General features: G+C 34.0%; 2 protein-coding genes and 1 non-coding gene across 4 annotated transcripts; 1 reads left to right on the top strand and 2 right to left on the bottom strand.

The window, feature by feature from the left end:
• The first annotated feature begins 1,347 nt into the window (after positions 1 to 1,347).
• LOC122610219 (histidine kinase 1-like) lies at positions 1,348 to 7,460 on the top strand. The gene is made up of 13 exons (XM_043783213.1): positions 1,348 to 1,497; positions 1,659 to 1,901; positions 1,997 to 2,788; positions 3,196 to 3,443; positions 3,550 to 3,709; positions 3,851 to 3,977; positions 4,705 to 4,794; positions 4,926 to 5,120; positions 5,223 to 5,292; positions 5,384 to 5,426; positions 5,536 to 5,676; positions 5,759 to 6,703; positions 7,248 to 7,460. Exons 1-13 carry the CDS (start codon positions 1,348 to 1,350, stop codon positions 7,458 to 7,460), a joined length of 3,417 nt encoding a protein of 1,138 aa, XP_043639148.1.
• Positions 7,461 to 10,238: 2,778 nt separating this feature from the next.
• Positions 10,239 to 10,312, bottom strand: TRNAI-AAU. The gene has a single exon. It is a non-coding gene; the product is annotated as a tRNA-Ile (tRNA).
• Positions 10,313 to 12,116: 1,804 nt separating this feature from the next.
• On the bottom strand, positions 12,117 to 18,215 carry LOC122580186 (probable potassium transporter 17). 2 transcript variants are annotated; one of them, XM_043752461.1, is made up of 8 exons: positions 18,033 to 18,215; positions 16,455 to 16,677; positions 16,057 to 16,302; positions 15,875 to 15,925; positions 15,512 to 15,772; positions 14,376 to 14,428; positions 13,604 to 13,973; positions 12,117 to 13,121 (listed from the first exon to the last, which is right to left on the bottom strand). In XM_043752461.1, exons 1-8 carry the CDS (start codon positions 18,078 to 18,080, stop codon positions 12,271 to 12,273), a joined length of 2,103 nt encoding a protein of 700 aa, XP_043608396.1. In that variant the 5' UTR covers positions 18,081 to 18,215; the 3' UTR covers positions 12,117 to 12,270. The 2 variants fall into 2 exon arrangements, with proteins under 2 accessions (XP_043608396.1, XP_043608397.1); XM_043752462.1 differs by having other exon boundaries at positions 13,604 to 13,766; positions 18,033 to 18,213.
• Between the last annotated feature and the right edge of the window lie 3,986 nt (positions 18,216 to 22,201).

Genomic DNA, 22,201 nt, shown 5'->3' on the forward strand with positions numbered 1-22,201 from the left:
ATGTGTATATATGTATTTAATTTTAGAATATCTAGGCTTTAAGTAAGTGAAACAAAAAGATAAAAAACTATCAGGTTTTTGGAAAGAGTTAATGACATAAATCGTCCATGTGGTTTACCTAAATAGTCACCTTTCGTCCTTTAGAGTGGAAATGACTAGAATACCCCTCACGTGGGGGGTCTAACGGAGAGAAGGTGACGGTCAAATAGTCAAAGGAGCAAACGTGAACCTTATCCTCCTATAAAGGACTGTCCTTGAGGTTTTGGATTTTTAAGGACGAAAGGTGACTATTTTGGTAAACCACAGGGACGATTTATGTCATTAACTCTTTTTTTAATATTTAAGATTTTAAGGGATTTTATAACAAAAAATAAGAAATATTTCTCTCTAATAATTTGAAGCTAAAGGAACAAATAGATTTGAATATCTTGATCAAAAGTAATAAATTTTTAAAGTTTTCTATTTAATGCAATTCTATAAATGGGGCTAGTTCTAGAGTTAAAGTGAAGTTTGGACAGGGTAGGTTAGAAATGGACTAAAAGAGGTTTTGTAGTTACTCGTTTAATTACGATATTTATCTAATTTTATCAGTGTTTGAGTCTTACTTCTTGGATTTGTAGGCTTCATCTCAAACATTTATATAATTTTGAATTACGAATAAGATAATTTGATGTTTTAAATAAAAATATAAAAAATGATTTTTCTTATTTAAGTACACTCATCACTTACTCGTCGATCCTTGACCCTCAAAACCGACATTGGCCACCAACCAAACCGTACAATGGTGTCACTTAAGAGCACTTGTCATATCATACACGGTTAAAGCGACCTAAGTAAATAATATGAGAAATGATATATCCTCATATCAAAGTATCAATTCTCTTAGAAAACCTTCTAACTATAAAATCTTGACATTTGATAAAATCAAGATGGAATCCACATGTTATGTTATAATAGTTTGAGGAGGATTTTTAAAAGGATTTTCGAGAGGTTTAATCATTTTCCAAATAATATTACTCGTACTACCAAGTGACAAAAAGAAACCACATACTCCCACTATTGGCATAAACAATTAGATGGTGCCTTCCAAATAACAGAAGCAACAAAATATTAGTGATGTAAAGTACATATTTGAAAGCCTTGAACACACGCCTAAAAAGTTTTATATACATATATAAAAATGCTACTTGGTGTTATAAATCACATCACTGATTATATAGTACTCGTATCTGTTTTATGTTGTAAAGATGAATGTCTAGCCTGCTCCCCTGCAGAATCGATATCACCACACACATACAAGAAGCCAACAACATGAACATTCAATGTTCACCAGCTCGAACGACAAGAATGACATCAACACTAAGACGAATCTTCAAGAGAATCTCCATATATTTGACAGGAAAAAACCAATTACCTTGCAGAAGAAGTTTAAGTAACACGGTCAATCAAGAAGAATTCCGTTGCTATAGCGTTTGTGTAGCCCGTCTTGCCATCATGGTAATCACAAACAAACGTCAAGAATCAAGAAAACTATGGTTATTTAATAATACTAAACTGATGTTCCAATTAAAGACCGTTTTTGTTTGTAAGCTTGAAACCAAAATGCAGCTCCCTTTCAACTTAATAATGAATCTTTATAAATGTTTTTACGTATGCAGGTAATGCTGGCAATTCTTCTAGGTTTACTAACAATACTCTCATGGCATTTCACCAAAGTCTACACAAAATCATCATTAAACACTTTGGCATATGGCCTTCGGTTTGAACTATTGCAACGTCCCATATTGCGTATGTGGAAAATATTGAACTCAACAGTTGAAATAACAACATCCCAAGTTAGGCTTTCAGAATATGTTATCAGGAAATATAGCAAAGCTGAAAACCAAGCACAGCAAGTAGAGGTTTGTCACTTCATATAACTAAACTTTCTTCCTTTTTTTCTATTGACTAATTTCAAGTAAAATGGAAGCTAATTTTAATTCCTAATGTATGTCAGTTGTATGAAGCTATGAGAGACATCACATGGGCGCTTTTCTCAAGCCGCAAAGCTCTAAATTCAATGTCGATAAAATACAGGAATGGATTTGTTCAAGCCTTCCATCGAGACCTTAGAAGCAAAAATACATATTATATATACTCCGATTTAGACAATTACACAATGGTTGAACCTTATGGAATGAACAGATCTTTACCTCATGAAGAGTGGAATGATCAGACGATACATGGTAACTTGTCAGCAATCTGGTACCGAGAACTGCTGGATCCGGATACTGGTATAAGAAAGGAAAAAAATGAGAAAATCCCACCAGATGAATTACTTAATATTGCAGGTATTTCTCAGGTACCTAATGGTGCAGCTACCTGGCACGTGGCTGTGAGCAAATTTACCAACTCACCCTTGCTGTCAGCTGCTTTGCCTGTATGGGATAAGGATCGTGTTAGTATAGTTGCGGTAGTGGGAGTTACTACTGCTTTGTACAGTGTCGGGCAACTTATGAAAGAACTGGTGGAGCTCCATGGTGGACACATTTACTTGACATCTCAAGAGGGGTGGTTGCTTGCAACTTCTTCTAGCACACCGTTGTTAAAAAATTCATCAAATGGGCCTACACTCATGATGGCAGTAGATTCTCAAGATGAGATAATACAGTCTGGAGCCAAGTGGTTGCACAAAGCCTATGGTGACAAGCAGCCCCTCTACCATGAGGTTCACTCAGCTACTGCCACGCTTGGTGGCCAGCGATATTACATAGATTCGTTTTTCTTGAACTTAACAAGACTCCCTATGGTATGTTTCACCAGGAAATAACACAATATAGAACTAGAAAATTCAACCCATTTATGGGTATCTGTTCTCTTTTTAACAGGTCAAACGGTTAAAAAGTAGATCAAAAGAAAACGTGTCAAATGAGTTAATGGCTTAAAGGGTGCAAAGTTGACAAAGCCAGTGTTTAAGCATAAATCCTGGGTCACTCGATACAATATTTTAGATTATTGATGAAATCATAAAACTATTTTAATCATATTTACTCGAGTGTTTTTGGTCAACTTAGCCTGACCCAACCCTGTATAGCTTGTACAATAGAAATATTTTGACAAGAAAAACCATTTTGACACATCACCCAAATTGCCCGAACCACCTGTTTTGCCACCTCTATATGATATGAAATGCTTACTCAAGAAGAGATTATACAGGTGGGAGTTCTGTGTATTCCAAGGAAGTTCATAATGGGGAAGGTGGATGAAAGGGCATTCAAGACATTGGTGATATTGATATCTGCATCTGTATGTATACTACTTGTGGGCTGTATTTGTATTTTCATTTTGACTAATGGAGTATCGAAGGAAATGAAACTACGGGCAGAACTAATTAGTCAATTAGACGCCCGAAGGAAGGCTGAGGCATCAAGCAATTTTAAAAGCCAGTTTTTAGCCAACATGAGGTTTGTATTAGTTATAACTTTTGTCTTTCATTCTCTAACTAACAACTCAAAGATCACATGACAAATATGTAAATATAACATCATGAAAACTTGGTCTGTGAAACAGTCATGAACTGCGAACGCCAATGGCTGCAGTCATAGGATTGTTGGACATTCTTCTATGTGATGATTGTCTTACAAACGAACAATATGCAACTATCACTCAAATTCGTAGATGTTCAACAGCTCTCCTCAGGCTTCTTAATAACATTTTGGATATTAGTAAGGTAAAATTACAAAAAATATTGCATATTGTTTAGCTATATAGCTTAAGAAAGGTCATCAGATATATACGCCAAAACTCATTCGATCATTTATAAAAAATTTGTCCTACAGAGAACACTTGGTTAATATTTTATATATTACAGGTCGAATCTGGTAAACTAGTGCTGGAAGAAGCTGAGTTTGATTTGGGGCGAGAACTTGAAGGACTCATAGATATGTTTTCTGTGCAATGCAAGAACCACAATGTGGAAACCATCATAGATCTTTCTGGTACAAATACAACACCATGACTATCATCTAAAAGTGGCAATTTCGACCCAGTTACTAATGGGTCAATTCGAGTATGTTTTATCTCTACTGAGCCTAATAAAAATATTAGCTACAAATGAAATGGGTCTCACAGGTCGGATGTTGCCCAAAGGGAACTTTGATGCATATTGCATACAATCTCCTAATTCACCTATTGAAAAAATTTAAACTAGGTTATCATTGTTTTTTAAATGGGGGCTAATCATTGTAATAATGCGGATTTTTAATAATATACAACACAAAAAGAAAAGCTATGACAGTGGAAATTTTAGAGGTGTGTGGTCTTTCTCTGGATGAAGCCAGAATCTGTCACTTTTTTGTCGTAATTATCAATTGTCCGATAATATTTATGTCCTTGTGACAAAATCCCGATTCAAGTATCATTTATTGCGTATTACAGACTTCAGACATAAGTATTTATACGCTCTGTTGGAAGAACTGGATGGAAACTCTCTCGTGTCAGCCTGACATCTACCACTATATTTGTTTTTCTAAACCAAACTTTTTTGACGTGCTACCTGACCCACCCATTTTGCCACCGCTACTATCATCAAATCGGATCCTAAAGGAATAAACAAAGATGGTTTCATTATTTCATGCTAAACACTTGGGTCCTTGGGACCTGCAGTCCCAACTAATAGGTCAAAACTATTGTTTTAATATGCCATATTTTGGTTAATGTCATCAGATGATATGCCAAGACTAGTCCGTGGAGACTCAGGTAGAGTTGTTCAGATATTCGCAAATTTAATCAGTAACTCGATCAAGTTTACAACGTGTAAGTGCAATTTCACAGTTATTATAGTGCTGAATAGGGAATCACATGTACATCAATATGATCAAAGTAATGTTACTTTTTTTTTTTGGATATTTTGTCCATGAGGATTAATATTAGAAATTGACTTACAGCGGGATATATTATTCTGCGAGGCTGGTGCGAGAATCTAGATTCGTTCAGTAACAGTGAAAACTTCTTCATTGATCATAAAGCATTGTTGTCTGCATCCCAGAAAAAGATCAGTCGCGAAGGACTTCACGAGAGAAGATCCTGCAAGAATGACAAAACAATGATTCTTTTTTTCGAAGTTGAAGATACTGGATGTGGTATGAAGCTTAAGTATATCACAGTTTATGTTTTATATTATTCCTCTCATCAAACACATAAATTGAAATCTTTTAACTGCTTTTACCATTCTTGCCACATAGGAATTGATCCGAGTAAATGGGGATCAGTATTTGAAAGCTTTGAACAAGCCGACCCATCAACAACTAGATTGTAAGGAATTAAATGCTATCTTATTGAAATTTCCACATTTTCTGAAATTATAGTTCAACTATATATCCCCGAAACTACTTTATAATTTCAGGCATGGTGGGACTGGTCTTGGGTTATGCATTGTTCGAACCCTGGTAAGGAAGAAGGTTCCTTGAGCCAATTAATACATGGCACAGCAAGGCCCGTCTTATCTTGGGTACAAATTTTAATTATACTGCCTCAAAAAGAGAATGCTATTAACAGGTTAACAAGATGGGCGGAGAAATTAGAGTTGTCAAGAAGAATGGACCAGGCACCTTAATGCAATTGTACCTCTTACTCAGCACACCTGCAGATATACCAACAGAAAACTACCGACTAAAGTTTGCAGACCATAACTTGAAGGTGAACACCACTATCTCAAACTTATTTAAGAACCTGAACTACAAAAACTTAGAATTTTCTTGCGTCGAAACTTTATACACAGGTAGTTCTGGCACTCGGTAGAAAAATGGGTACCGAAATTCTTTCCCAGTGGCTACCTAAACTTGGAGTACCAGTATGGGAAGCGAACGAATGGAATGAACTGACACATATACTTCAGGAGCACTTTAAACCAACGATTAATGAGCAAAACTTGACATACGAGCATACAAAAGTTGAAGCATCAAACAAGGAAGAAGTAGAGATGTCAGTTTTCATTATAGTCATTGATATCGGAATGCTTAACTTGAGCACAAAGATATGGAAGGAACAGCTCAATTTCCTAGATACATTCAACAGGGGGCCAAAGTTTGCTTGGATCCTAGATCAAGATACATCGACTTCCATCAAGATTGAGCTTCGAAGAAGAGGGCATTTGTTGATGGTAAATAGACCATTGTACAAGGCAAAAATGATTCAAATGATTGAAGCTGTTATAAAAGAAAGCATTCTTGAGAAGCAGAAGAATATAATTATGAGGACTGAAAAACACAAATGTCGTCAGATTGATCCTATGCACATCCACACAAAAAGTTCAAATGATTCTGAAATATCAACGATTAATTCAACTGAAAGCTCCAGAACTGAAGCAACAAATGAAAAAACCTTCACAATTTGTGGACCAGTTGGCAATTGCTTCCCTGAGCTTACTGAAGTCCGTTCAGAATGGAACAAGTTGAGCACGAACAGTATGGTAACATTGACTTCCTTCCCAAACTCAAATAATGAGCAAGGTATTCATCATGCGGACAAATCCAGGAATGGACAAAAGGCACTTGAAGGCCTACGCATTTTGTTGGCAGAAGACACACCAATACTCCAGAGAGTGGCGACTATGATGCTCGAGCAGATGGGTGCTAAGGTCGTCACCGTGGGAGATGGGGTGCAGGCAGTAAAAGCTCTAGATCTCAATGTTACAGCATACGACTTAATACTCATGGACTGTCAAGTAAGGATGTCATTGTTAACAGTTATTTTCCCTTTTATAAGTCTTTTGCTTTCCTTTAGGTAGTTCAACATACAAAGGAACATATTCCAACCATGAATCATCTACCTATACAATTATATAAAGCAAAACCTCCACCTCCGATTAAGTAAGACCAACAGAAATACGCCACATCACCCATATTCCTAATCCGATAAAAGAAAAAGTTGACACATCACCCCTTTCTTACACCACCACCAACTGCGACCTGCCCAGCTCAACAGCAGGACAGCCCCATCAACCAAGATATATTTTTCAATACAAAAACTGAAATAAAATTTTTGTGTAACTACCTAAAATTATGTGTCAATGCAGCATTGCACGGGAACTATTCTAGTAATCATAAACTAAATCGAAGTTTCCCAAGATAACAAGAAAACCATCAACGGACACCAATACGCACAATACAGTGAACAAAGCTATGGAATTGTATTACAGAACTGTTCTATATGACTATTTTAAGGGATGTGAGAGCCTATAACTTGTTTCTATCTATTTGACATATCAGATGCCAAAGATGGACGGCTACGAAGCAACTAAAGCAATTCGTAAAGCAGAAAGAGAATCAGAATCACACATTCCTATCATCGCACTAACAGCACATGCCATGTCATCAGATGAAGCCAAATGCTTGGAAGTGGGTATGGATGCATATTTAACAAAGCCAATAGACTGCAAACTTATGGTTTCCACCATTTTGTCATTAACCAAGCGCATATAGGACATCCTGCCACTAGGCTCGCCAAGTGGTCTATTTGGGTGTTCACCGGCTCGGTTTTTGGGTTATTTGTTGCATTTATATACAGTTGTTCAGTATTTTGCAGTTTTCGGAAATTGGAAAACCAAATGAAGCCCAGATTAAGTAACACAAACTGAACACAAAACCGAATCTGAAATCGGCTTCAATTCAGTCAAAACTGAAACAATAAAAAATAAACATGCAACTTTGTTGCATATCAAATGTAAATATATATATATATATATATATATATATATATATATATTACACGAGAGTAAGTACCCGCGCATTGCGGCGGTGAGATGGTGGGGTGATAGGTCATAAAGTGTGATAGCCAAATGCCTTAACCGTACGGGTTGCGCCTACGGATTTAAAAATTCGTCGAAAGTATATAGAATGACATCTCTAATGAAAGAGCATGAAATTTTAAGAACACCCATATAATTTTTATAATTTATTGATGTACGGTTTGTGAGATAAAATATTTTGAATGAATTGGAGGAATAAATAATTTATGGAGGAGAGAGAAAAAAGATGATTGGTTGAGATTTGAGAAGAGAGAAAGGATGTTTGGTAATATAGAATTGATAGAAGGGCATTTTGGGAAAGTAAATGTTGAAACTTAAAATGTTAGACATGGAGAATCTGCTTTATCTATACTCCCTTATAAAGAGTATTGCATATCTTAATTCAGCACTTTTTTTCTTCCCTAAATACCCCTATTTAAATATAATACTCTTATATACCATCCTTTCCCATTCACTCTAATCATTACATACGCTCATCGACTTTCTATCCCCTTCCGTCGCCGCCCTCCTTCTCCACCGCCTCCCTCGCTCTCCACTACCGCCCCCTTTTATATTGTCATTACTTTCTAGCCGCCGCAAATGCGCGGGCATTATGCTCGTAATATAAGTATAGATATAGATATAGATAAGGGGGGCCAATCAAATAAGAACAACCTAAAATAAGACCACGGTGAGAAAACTTAAAAACTACATTTTGATGCACTAAAAGTCCATAAAACTAACATAGTGTATAACTAATTATCATTATTTAAGTGTTTAACAACACATTGATTTGTCAAAATTGAGAAAATCATGTTTTTTGTTTTATGCATCCAAGATGGATGCATATTCATCAAAATTGATGCAACCAACAAAAAAAAGTGATTTTTTCAATTTTGACGAATCAATATGTTGTTAAACACTTAAATTATGATAATTAGTTATACACTATCTTAGTTTTATGAACTTTTAATGCATCAAACTAATATTTTTAAGTGTTCTTACCGTGTCCTTAAATTTCTCAATCTTAGATATATATATATAAAAACTACATAGTATATAGCATACATAATATTTGGTTATTTAATGTAAAGGGGAGTGAATAAGTGATATTACTGCAAAAAGCTAACTAAGTGATTAAAATATATAAAAAGAGTTCAAATCAGATACTACCCACACCTAGATATAAATTATTGCTCATGAAAAAGTCATTGCCACATGAAAAAAATATCATTGCCTTTTGGACGGAAAGTAACTAGCATTTGGTTTCAATATACTCCATACATTTCTTATTGGTATTGAGTTTGCGTTTGCATAATGATGGGAATGGGAATCGGAGTGATCTCTAAAGCAAAGAATATACCTTGGTCACCAATGGAAGTGACTATGTACCATATTGAAACAATGTAGAATATGCCAGAACTGTAAACGTTATTAATAAACTATCAATTGGCAGGGCCAATTTTTTCTATCCAAATGAGAGACATTTGGAAGCTTGCCAGCTGTGGTTTGCTTAGAAGCTTTTCTAAATATTTTTTTTGTTATAGGTTATACTAGCTAATCAGACTACCCAGGCATGATCAAGGGATAATATTTAATTTAATAATTAATATTTCTTTTAACTATTTGCATTGCTATTACCTATTATCATAAGCAGAAAAAATGTCAAGCTAAACCATGGTGAGATTAGTAATAACTATAAAACAAGATACATAATTCCATATCCAAAACAGAAACAACATCATCAACCAAAGCCAATTTGTTTGAAAAGGATGGATGATGACCATAGTGTTAATCTGTAGTTTAAGTTCATGACAAAAAATAAAAAATATTGGTATGCAATAACATATATCCAATCCTAGTAAACAAAAAAATACGGTTCAAAAATATAACATGCATACATGTTTGGATGTATTAAGTGGTGTACTTGTGTGATTGAAACAGAACCGATGACATTCTAAGTCTCATTAAATGGGCGCATTAGCAGTCTGATCACATATGAAGAGCTTAAACCTTCACATATAAACAGAACTAATGAGTTCTGGCCCTCAAGGATTTCTCCCATATTGAGTTGACAATTACATTCCCCAAAGACCGGAGATTGCTTCGATGAGAAAGAGCTTCTGATTGATCAATGAAAAAAATTGACGTCTCTTATTGGTTTGTTCATATAGGAACAACATTCTATCATTAATATTATTAAGACGATAATGTATATATTGTGTATGACAGAGGTTTGTTGTTTATATATTGCTTCCCATTTGAAAATAGCCTGCAACTTTGAAATAAGTATAAGACCAGTTTAAAAAAAAAAAAAAAAACTTTGAAAAAAGTATCAAATTTTATTGTTAAAATGAACAAGAAACTATATGTTCCCAGAAAACAATGAAAAGCAGAATAAATAAAACTTAACAGTAGTCTCCAGGATAAAAACTTAAAAAGAGAAAAATAAGCCGACTGAGAAAATAACCTTTGGCCCATGCAGGTCTCGAACCTGCGACCTTCGCGTTATTAGCACGACGCTCTAACCAACTGAGCTAATAGGCCGTTTTGTTTGTAAAATATTTTAAAAAGTTTCTATAACGTTTATTACAAAGCAGTAGGTCTGTATAAAGGGAATTTAAAAAATTTAATTCGTGATGAACAAACAAACTTGATTTAACAAAATTGTGATCATAAGACTAATCATGTTTTTAATCCACCAACACAACAAATTTTACTCACTTTCTATATTTCTTACGAAAGTAGTCTAATAATTTATAAAAAAAAAAAAAGTATTTGAACTTGAATGATCAATACATAGTAACAATACAAAAGCCAATGCAAGAAGATACAAAGCTTCTACCAGACCCAGCAACTCTTATAAAGATGGGTGACTTTGACGTAGGAGCGGCATAGCATGGCTCGTGTTGTGATCCTGCTAGCGAACCATCTTTCTTTGTTCAACTGACTTGTTACTATATAAGAATAACAATGGCTATAGATGATATAATCAATATTAAAGGGATTGGAAGTGACAAGTTACAAAGATGGTTTGATTGGTCAGTTAGGCAGTTATGTTCAATATATATAGATACATTTGTGAGTGAATACAATCCCACTTGATTTTGATACAATATATCTCTTTCTGTTATCTTAATTCTCTCTATATCAGGACTCGATAGACTTGGAGAACGAGCCATGTTGAGTATGATCATGAATCATGAGAGGTTTCTAAAACTTTGTACTATAAACGAGTCAAATTACACATTGATTTAAGTAGAGGTGACAAAATGAGTTTACCAGTCAGCATATTAATAATGTCTACTCTAAATTACAGTTTTTGTGTGTGTCAAAACGGTTCGGTATTAAAGACCTAATATTACACTCTAGACAACTCTTGACTCATTTGAGCCGTAGTTACTACCGGAAGATTTACAGGAAGGCTGTCAAAGGAGTGATCTTTATCACTTGTTGGTGCTTATGGAAGGCTCGGAATGAAAAGATTTTTGATCAAAAAAAAGATCGAGGCGTCAAAGATTGTTCAAGACGTAAAATCTTTGGGGTACTTATGGTATAAGCATAGGGGGAACAATTGTACTGTATCATGGAATAATTGGTGTAGCTTCCAATTGATGTAAATATATGTTTGTATATGGTGCCGACCCACTGATTTGGTGGGCGTTGGTGTTATGAATAAAATTCAATTTTCAAAAAAAAAAAAACTTAAATGAATTAAATGTGATACTCGTAACCCATTTAATACTTAACCATATGATTCTCGTAATCTTTTTTTTGAAATTCTTAAAAGATGAATTGAAGTACTTATATTGTCCCTCTTTTTTATTCACTAGTTTAAAGATCTCTACTTAATATACCTATAATACCCTTAAATCTCAACTATTCATTTTTCACTCTCTTCTCAAATCTCAATCACTCATTTTTTCTCTCCTCCATAAATCATTTTATTCCTCTAATTTATTCAAGATCTTTTATCTCAAAAACCGTATATCGATAGACTATAAAAATTGTATGGGTGTTCTTAAAATTTCGTGCCCTTTCATTAGAGATGTCATTCGATATACCTTCGACGAATTTTCAAATTCGTGGGCATACGGCTAAGGCATTTGGCTATCACACTCTATGCCTTATCACCTCCTATTACCTACCACCCCGTCATCTCACCGCTGCAACGCACAGGCACTATCTCTCGTTAGACATAAAATAACTTGAATCAATCCATTCATAAGTACACGGGTCAAACCACTTCTTTTATCTCTGAATGGCAGCAGGGTCAAAGTGTCAAACCACTTCTAATTTCAAGGAACAATCAATTTATCAGAAGCCAAAATGATCTGAAGACTATGCAGACTGAGAGAGCAAGTTCAATATATTTTGTCATAACATCTGAAAGATTTATAAGCCCAAAACTTAGAGCCATTGTATTTTCACAATTAAAGATCTTGTTTGTTACAACTTACAACAAACTATGTTCATTAGTAAGGTAACTTGACACCAGATTTCCTTTAGGCCTCATATAGCATACCAACCTCTATGCGCTGGGGAATAGGCACTCCTAAAGTAGGAAGCCCAGACCGACAATTACTATGCATGAATTCATAAAATGCAAGCATGAACCGATCAAACCATGTACACTCCTTACTTGTATAAAACCTTGTCTTCCCACGAACATGAACCACAGCAGCATCTTGTGCTTCATTAAGATCGATCATTTCTTGCTCCTCCAAAGGAACTGCAGTCGGATTCTCAGTAGAATAATTCATTATATGATCTTTCAAGCTAGAAATTATTTGAGAAACAAAGTCTCCATGAAGATTAAGCGAGTCTGCATACCCGTACTGAATCAAGCACCCGTATACACCTTTAAGTCCTAATCTTTTGACAACAAATCGCTCATTTGGTGCCACTTTCGGAACCAACAAATACCGGAGTGTTGTAAATATGGTTACCTTATGAATGGATCTCATGTTTTTAATATAATGGCCTAAAACTGGGGTGAACCCGTCTTGAATGTTGCTGTAAAAGAAGCAGAGTCCAGGAACTCTTTGGACATAAGGGTCAGAAAGAAGAAGTTTAAGGCGGTCCATGTCTATTTTGTGGGTTAATTCATATTCCATTTTTCTTTGTCTCCCATAGAACCAACCAAACATAATAAAAGAAAGGATTAAGGAGATGGCAAATGGAATCCATCCACCTTCTCTGATTTTGGTGAAGACGGAACTCATGTAGAGACCTTCCATTGTTAAAAAGACAAAAGAGAAAAGAACGGTAAGTATTGTGGGAATTCTCCAAATCACGATCATCACCAATGTTAGTAATATGGTAGTAATGAGCATGACCAGGATGATAACAAGACCTGCAAATACAATGGCATGAGTGTTAAATGTAAATATGCAATAAATTAAGTAGAACCTAATATGGTGAATCATACATTATAATCTCAAAAAACGAGCTTGAACCGGAAAATGGCAAATGCATACCATCTATCACACTACAGGGGCCTAGTGGATGAGTTGGGTAATCAGTCAAAATAAGTCACTTCGTTGTACAGGTTGAAACAGCTAACTTTTTTTTTTCAGAAAAAGAACATTGAGCTAAAAGTGATCACAGAAATAATATTTAACACAGTAATTATTTACAAACAAATTGACATAAGACATAAGTGTTTCACATCAAATCGTCAAGCTAACCAATCCAACCCATGCAAAAACTTTAGCCATTCTGATACATCCGGGTCATGCATTTTGCCACCAGAGGTTATGCAGATGAAAAATAAAAAATTACAGATGCAATCAAATCAACGCTGTGAAATTGTGATGCAAGAACTAAGGGACATACCAAAGGCGTTTCCAATTTCTTTTCCATCTCCGAAAATTAGTATGACAGCAACACAGAGAACCATAAGGGTATAATTTGTTTCTGGGGAGTAAACCTGGCCCTCATTGCTGGATGATGTATGCACAATCTTGATCCGAGGAAAATAATCCAATACAACAGATTGCTTGATAACAGAAAAGGTGGCAGATATCAGAGCCTGACTGGCGACGGTCGCAGCCAATGAGGATATAACGAACATAGGCCAATATATCGTTTTGGGTATGAACTTATAAAACCCATCACTATGATCATCTGGGTGCTGGATCAAGTAAGCTGTTTGTCCCGCATATGTAAGGACCAGTGATGGATACATAAAGGATAAAAAGGCGATCTGTGAACAGTCAATGAGAGCACCATTTTATGTGAACCAGACTAATGATAAGTACAGGTAGAAATGTCGACCAACTACTTATAAATAAGTTGACTCGGGTTAAAGAAAAAGAAAAGTAATTAGAAGACGGTTCAAATGAGACGGGTGGTCGAAAGTTTGCCCAGGGTGTATTATCAATGCACAAAAACCTCGTATATTAACTTAAAGACGTAATATACAATTTTTATTTAATATTATAAGACTAAGAAGTTTAAATTACAAAGATGTTTTGGCTTAAATCCTGTTATAACCTGTACAAAATGATACTCAATACTTAATCCGTACAAAGGACCCAACTTCAACCAATTACCCAACCTGTCCACTTTCCCACCTCTGAATTGAAAACCAAGAGAAACGGAATACCTGAATAGATGGCCTGTCAAAATGACCAAGGTCAGCAAACAATGCTTCAGCACCTGATTACAAAAAGAAAAGGAAATACTCCACTTCAGTAATCAATAGTTTATGTACATTCAAGTGCTCTCTCTCCGTAAAAGAAAAACTGATCACTTTACTCTTGTCAGTAAGAAAACTCTATAACTTATGATATAACCAAAACTCACTCGTAGCATATTCATTATGAGAGCAGAAGTTCATATTGCCACTAAACATCTTAAACATCTTGTCTTGATAAAATTTAAAGAATATAAATTGAGCAAGTATGTACTTTATGTAAAGTGTGCTTCAAATTATCACATTACCCTAATTTGATGGTTATGGAAAGAAACATTAAAAAGAAAGTGCAGACACTGTAAAATTTAAATAAAGAAGAATAATGACGGGAAACCCATAAAGCTCATCTAGTTTTGTGACAAAATATGACTCATTTAAGTTAAAAGACAGAAATAAATAGTTAGGATGAATTTCAAAACAAATACTAAACAAGGTGGACAGGTGGTGCATTATGTTCGGTTAAAAAAGAAAGACTTAACTGGCCTAGTAAGATAAGTAATACAAACCAAAACGTCAAATGATATATAAAAGTGGTAAGATGGGCAGGTCGGGCACAGGGTCAAAAGCAGTTTCTAGTTAAAACGGGTCATTGTACATGCCAGGAAAGGCCAGCCCCGCCAACAATTTTATGCCATGTAAGAAAATCATAGATGATCGAATCATAAACTATGATTACAAAAACAATATTATTACATAATAGTATAAATATAAAACTATGAATAAAACTATTTAGGACATATGCACGGTGGGGTTCATTTTACAGCACTAAAAAATATGACACCAAGTAAATCACATGTGATTGATATATGTGAAATTTCAATCACATGTGATATCCATTTTTTTTTTTATAAAAGGGCCCAGATTGGTTCCTTGAAATGAACTCACCCATCTATGCACTATAACATCAACTTTAAGCACTTTCAACCCATTAGACACGTTTGAGATTTCAAACAATAACCCAACTGATCCATTCAGCAAATAAGCAAAGACATAATCATGATGTTCACAGCTCAGTAGTGTTGGATACCACAATTCAGGAGACTCACCTGTTATGCACAGGACCATACCATTGAGCAACAACCATCCCTCATGGCCATTCCTCGAGAAGAACTGGAATATGTAATGGGGTGATATTGCCTTGAAAATTGTAGGGTAATGACATGTGATATTGTAAATACCAATAAGGGGAGTCGTCAACGTCCATGCACCCATGATGGGGGAGAACAGAAAGCTTACTCGTGCAGTACCATACTTTTGTAGCAAAAACAAAACAATAAGAACTGCTGCAGAGAGGGCTTCTACCAGAGCTGATAATTCAGTTGCAAAAAGCATAAAAATAGTTGAAGCACTATATAAATATAAAAAATATACTCCATTAAAAATAGATATATGCATGCCTTTGCACTTACATTTGCTGAACTTTGGAAAAGGAACCCTGATGCCCTCCATTGCTGACAACACTGTACAAATTTGGAAGGGGGAAGAAACACAAAAGGTCTTTATAAGATGTAACGTGGCACCCTCAATTCTATGGGAAAACAACTTTTATTTCTTTCTCGGGGGTATATGATAGAGGTATATAAAAGAAAACCTGAGATAGCAGGGGTGAGTATTCCGTCCCCAATTAACATACACATGCCGAGTATTGCTATGAAAAACAAAATCCTCCTAGCAATCAGACTCCTCTCAATAAACATCCCAAGTCTACTTGGCTTTTTAAAGCTTTGATGCAAGCTATTATTATGTGAACGGCTTGATGGTGAACTGACACCAGTTGAAGTAATGGCTCCAATGTTCATATGCCTGCAAAGTAATGAATATAGAGCAAATGTACCACCTGCAAAGCACATCATTCACATGTCAGCAATTCTCGTACCTTAAAGTACATAACGAAGAACTGTAGGAAGTTCAGGTGTTTTGAAAGATATATATACATACATATCATACATATACATATATAAGATGTCATAATGAGTATAACATATATACCTTCACCCTGATCATCAGCTTTCAAAGCTATACAAGCATACTTGACAACACCAATTAAACTAAGAGTCCAGAACATGATGCAGTAGATTCCCAAGTAGTCTTCTTCAGTTGGAGATTTTAATGCCATTGAAGGGTACACATAAAGCGGTGAAGTCACAAGCCCTCCAAACACAACCCCTACTGACTTGTAAGCAAGGGATAGAGTGGCCCATTTATTCTTACCCTAATTCCAAACATACAATTATTTAAGTACTATAAAAACAAAATTCCAGCAAAAACTTACTTATTCAGAATCATTTAGCATCACTTGTCACTAACTGAAACATCATACTTTGCCATTCCTTTTAGTCCACTATGCAAGTAATATCATATCTTTAAAGCTTAATCTATAGATTTGAACTATCAAGGTTCGTCAAATCCTGGAAAGATAGGCTCGAGTGCTCGACACAGACTAACAGTACTTTTGTTTTGTGTGTACATGTACCATGGCACCAAATAATACTCAAATTAACAATACCTAAATTGAAGAACACCATATTTAACTACAATCACATTGACTAGAATAATGCTATATACTTATATAGTTATGGATTCACTGTCCTTAAGTAGTACATTATTTCGACCAAAAAAATCGCCTAGGATTACAAAATATATGCAAGAGGATTATACAAACCAACACTCGGATATTAGGCAAAAATCCACAGAAAAAACCAGCGAATTATAAAGGTGATGGTATCATATTGATACTGAAATCTGTATATACCAAACATGAAAAGATGCAATGTTGGGTGAGTGCATGTGTTTGTTAGTGAAAAGTCCATTAACCCACCCATGAAATCATGAATACTATTTTGGGGTCGGGGACTCGGGGCAATTCCAATCAAAACCGACCTCACCCCAGCTAACCTTGTAGCAGAGGACCCCCACGAGAGGTGCTACCTCGGTACCTCCTTGACGCCGGTCCGGGAATCAAATTAACTTACCCAACCATGCACTTTACAGTTTACACCAATTACCCGGCCTCGTATAAATAGCACAATATCACACTATCTTGTGATGTTGAATATGAACGGTCTGTATTTAATGTAAATCAAAAAATTATATCTATGAAACAGCTTATTGACACTAAAATCACAAAAATGAAGGGACCCAATATTTCCGTTTATATATATAAAACATGAATATTTATATAGGTTTAAAAAAATTGGATTGTACGTATTGATTGAACTTGGCCCCTCAAACAAATTGGTCACGTTCCGCCAATAGCTTCATGCAACAAACAAAGTTCTCGGAATATATTCATATTCATAAACCCAGAAACACACACACCAAAAAAAAAAAAAAAAAAAAAAACACAAAAAGGTCAAATTGAACCAAAATTATTTATTTACACTGTTCAAAATTACTAGGACATGTATATAATAAACATTAAATAACCGAAATTCAATGTAGACAAAACATGCATTATTATTATAGTGAATAAGTTAAACAATAAAAATCATCAAAAATGGAATTATTGAAATAGTTAAATCAATAATAATAATAATGCAGTGAAAGAAAAGAAGAAGAAGAAGAAACCTCAACAATGGGAGGCATAGCCAGTGTGTGTGAGTGTGTGTTTTCCATTCAATGAAATGAAACGGGTCACGTGCAAATCGTCTGACTCGTAGTATTGAGAGAGTGAGTGAGTGAGTGACAGTGATTGATAATTAGTCCAAACCACCCACACACGAGACTCACCTTTCTTATAGACGTGCACGAGTCCTAGAAAATTATCACCGCATATAACATATACATACAAGATATATATATGTATATAAGCTACACGCCTGTTGGTTTTGGTTTTGGTTTTGGTTTTGGGTTTGGTCTTTTCTTTCTTTTGTTTGTCTATATATTTTTGTGTGGGCCTCGTTTTAAATGTCATGGAACGGTTCGACTGGACCAGTTTAATCGGGTTTTTGAGGGGTGTCCGATTTTTTTTTATAAGTATTTTTACATGTTACAAACCGGATGGTTTTCGGGGGTTTGTCCGGTTTTCTGTGATGTATGATCTTATTAACCGATTTTGTGATTTATAATTATTTTTTAATTTCTAAAAATTGTTATAAAAATTGTTATTATAATGATGTATATATTATAATGTTATTTTTCGATGTGAATTTTAAAACCTACATTTTCTTATATATATTTGATAGTATTTTTTAGTGAATTGTAATTGTCTTTTTGACTATTCTTATTGGATTAATGAATTTTAGCAAGCTTAATAGTCTTTTTATATAACTGTTAATGATTACATAATTTATATTTTCTCTAATATGTAGTGAAACTTTAATTACTTATATAATTATTTCATTTAACCACTAACTTAATATATATATATATGGATGGAAAAAGGGAATATAAGGTTGTCCGGCATCTAAGCTTAGGTGTGGAACCCCTCACATATTAATATATTATTATTTTTTTTTTAATGAATAAATGCATGGGCTCCCATGATTTTTATGGATTAAAAAAATAATATGTGAGTGTTTCACACCTAAGCTTAGATATCCGACAGCCTTATATTCTCATCCCCCTATATATATATACTAGCATTGTACTGGCGCGATGCGGCGGCGGTTTGGTGGTGACGACGATTGGCGGTGGTGACAATGGTCGTGGTGGTGTTGTTCATGGTGAGTGCAACTCTGTAAGTAATTTGTGTAAATGTAATTGATGTAAAATGGTAAAGTGATAGTAGATATAATTTAGAAGATAAAGGATTAATGATGTAAATTAATATTATTTACAAATATTACCTATAAAGTAAAACAAACTTTTTTAATATGACGAACAATTTTGGGAAGAAGCGGTGCTATAGACCTTGTTTGTGATAATCTTTTTGCTTTTTATACCATATTTCTTGTACTCATAGTTGTCAAACTCGTACGAGTCACGAGTCGAGTTAAGATCAAGTTAAAACCAACTAGTATATACAAATATTGAATCTAATCCAATCTTGCCAAGACAAAAAGCAAGACTTTGACCTATTTTTGTACCATAAAAAACTAGTAGTCTTAATATTTTGGAACACCTTTTCTGAACAAATTGTTCCATCATTAAATCTCTTCTCATTCTTAGCTTTCCAAAGACACCAACAAGTAACAAAAACAATACCTTTGAAGATCTTCTTAGCAATCCTGCCTAAGCCGACATGCTTCTCAATATCAAATAAATCTTTCACCGAAAAGAAGAATAACAATGAAAAAAAAAAAAAAAACTATTTTACTAACATGCGAAAGGGTAGTTAAATAATTTAATACGCTAAAAGCTTGTAACTACTAGATAACGCTAGTATATATAGCGTTAAAATATAAAGTTTTTTGGATACATTTAAAAGCTTAAATTGTAGCTCCTAAAAACTCCTGGATAAACACACCCAGAGTGTCTAGACTCTAGATAACATAAGAATTAGGTGAATTTTACCGGCATTTTAGGTTAGTAGATTGAGGTTCTTTGTCACCCTTTCTTAAATATTTCTTGAAAATTGAAACTTTAATGGCGGTAACAAACAAGATATGTTAAATTAAATTAGAAAGTAGGAAATTAAATATAATGAAAAGTCAAACCTAATAAAATTTGACATTCGTTTCATTAAATACTGATAATCTATCTGCGTATTTAAAATTGTATTTCATTAATGTTTGCTAATCAATTCGGATGAGGGTTAATACGGGGACCTTACTTTGAGATTTTTTTTTCCCGAACAATGAGTTATTAGTTAGTTATTAACATTCGAGACATCATAATAACATTTAATTGGATAGTACATTGAACTCGAACTATGCATGTTTGAGACGAAAACTAACCAAAAAAAAAAAATCACTCCTACAAATGTAGGAAGTATTAGGGATGTGCATGGTCCGGTTTGGCCGGTTTTTGTTAAGAATCTCAACCAAACCAATGTAAACGGTTTAACGATTTTTCGAACCAACTCGTCCAAATTGTTATGCCAAACCATACAAACCAAAACCAATTAACCGGTTTGGTTTAGTCCGGTTAGACGGTTATCACACTTTTGAAATACAATATATTAAAACTTCTAGTAATACCAACTTGCAAAAGTTTCACACATACTTGAAATGAAATATAAAGTGTTGAAAATACATAAAACACCGAAAAGAAAAAGTAGAAATTAATATTTTCAACAACGCAGACAATTCGTGTATGTATACTCGATGGGGGATTCATTATTTTAGGATTATAATTATAAAAATCATATAAATTAGCTTGGTAATTGATTGCTAAAAATTATATTCTTGAAAAATCAAGATAAGAATTTGAATATTTTCAAACTTTTGCAAAGCTAATAATTTATTACTTTATAATTTATAATATTGAATATAATATAAATATATATATATATAATAAACATATCGTTAATATTAATAAATGGTCCGGTTTGGTTAAACTGGTTTGATAAAAGTCTAAAACCATAAACCAAACCACAAGAGCGGTTTATGAAAAAGACAAACCGACGGTCTAAGATTTTGATTTCAAACCCGACCAATCCAACTAATTATTTCGGTTTAAACAGTTCAGCCAGTTTAGATCAAACCATGCACATCCCTAGGAAGTATGATCCTAACCCTCATAGATTTTCCTACCGTCTAAGAGTTCACTTATAGAATGAATGTACTTTCACTTAAATTGCTGACTAGATTTCTCTAGTGACTTTAATAATAAAAAAAATTTGAGTTTATCAAATGAAGCTTTCAAGAAGTGAGTTTTTGATATGAAAAAAGTAATTTTTTTATACATATTAAGTCAAGCCTAGAGCTTCATTTAACATTTTCATAAAAAGTTATGAATTTAAATTTGTGTGAGAAAAAAAAATATTTTATTAATATACTTAATATAAAATTCAATGGTAGATTTTTAAGATAAAAAAAGAAATTTGCACGTTAAATGCGTAGGATTTTTCTTATAAACATTTCATGTTGAGAAGGAGGTTTTCTCACAAGTCACACCTATGGGATTTCTTCATATAGACAATGGAAATAATTGGATGGACTACCCAGTGATTTAATATGTTACGAGTATTAAAAAAAAGTGGAATAATATAAATATAAAAAAGTATTAAAGTAAAATAAATGGAAAAAGATTTTGACTTTTATATTATGGTTAAATTGATGCACGAAAATTCACGAAACAATTGATACACGATAATTTTCATTATAAACGGTGATTTTCATTGGAAAAAAAAATATTGTTTCATTTGTTTTACTTTAATACTTGTTTTATTTTATCTAAAATGTATAGGTTTTAGGTAAAATAAAACTAACTATTAAAGTAAAACAAATGAAACAATAGGTTCACTGAAAATCACCTTGCATCAAAATTATCGTGCATCTATATATATACTTGTGATTCACGAAATTTTGTGCATCAATATTATCATGACCTAAGGGTCAAGATCTTGTCCTATTTATTTTACTTGAATACTTATTTTATAATAACCAACCCATATATATAAACACTGGTGTTTAGGTCCGTCCAATGGACGCGTAGTCTCAAAATATATTAATCAAAGCTAAAAAATATTGGAATTCAAATATATTAAATAGATATATGGAAATCAACTTGGAAATTTGCTAGCTGAATAGCCACTCCACCGGTCAAAATTCTCCTAAACTTTTCCGTCCATTCACCATTGACCGAGCTATGTATGATAGTGCCCTGCAAATAGCAAAAAAAAAAAAAAACAT

This window comes from Erigeron canadensis, chromosome 8 (assembly GCF_010389155.1).
Source record: "Erigeron canadensis isolate Cc75 chromosome 8, C_canadensis_v1, whole genome shotgun sequence".
Taxonomy (NCBI): Eukaryota; Viridiplantae; Streptophyta; class Magnoliopsida; order Asterales; family Asteraceae; genus Erigeron; species Erigeron canadensis.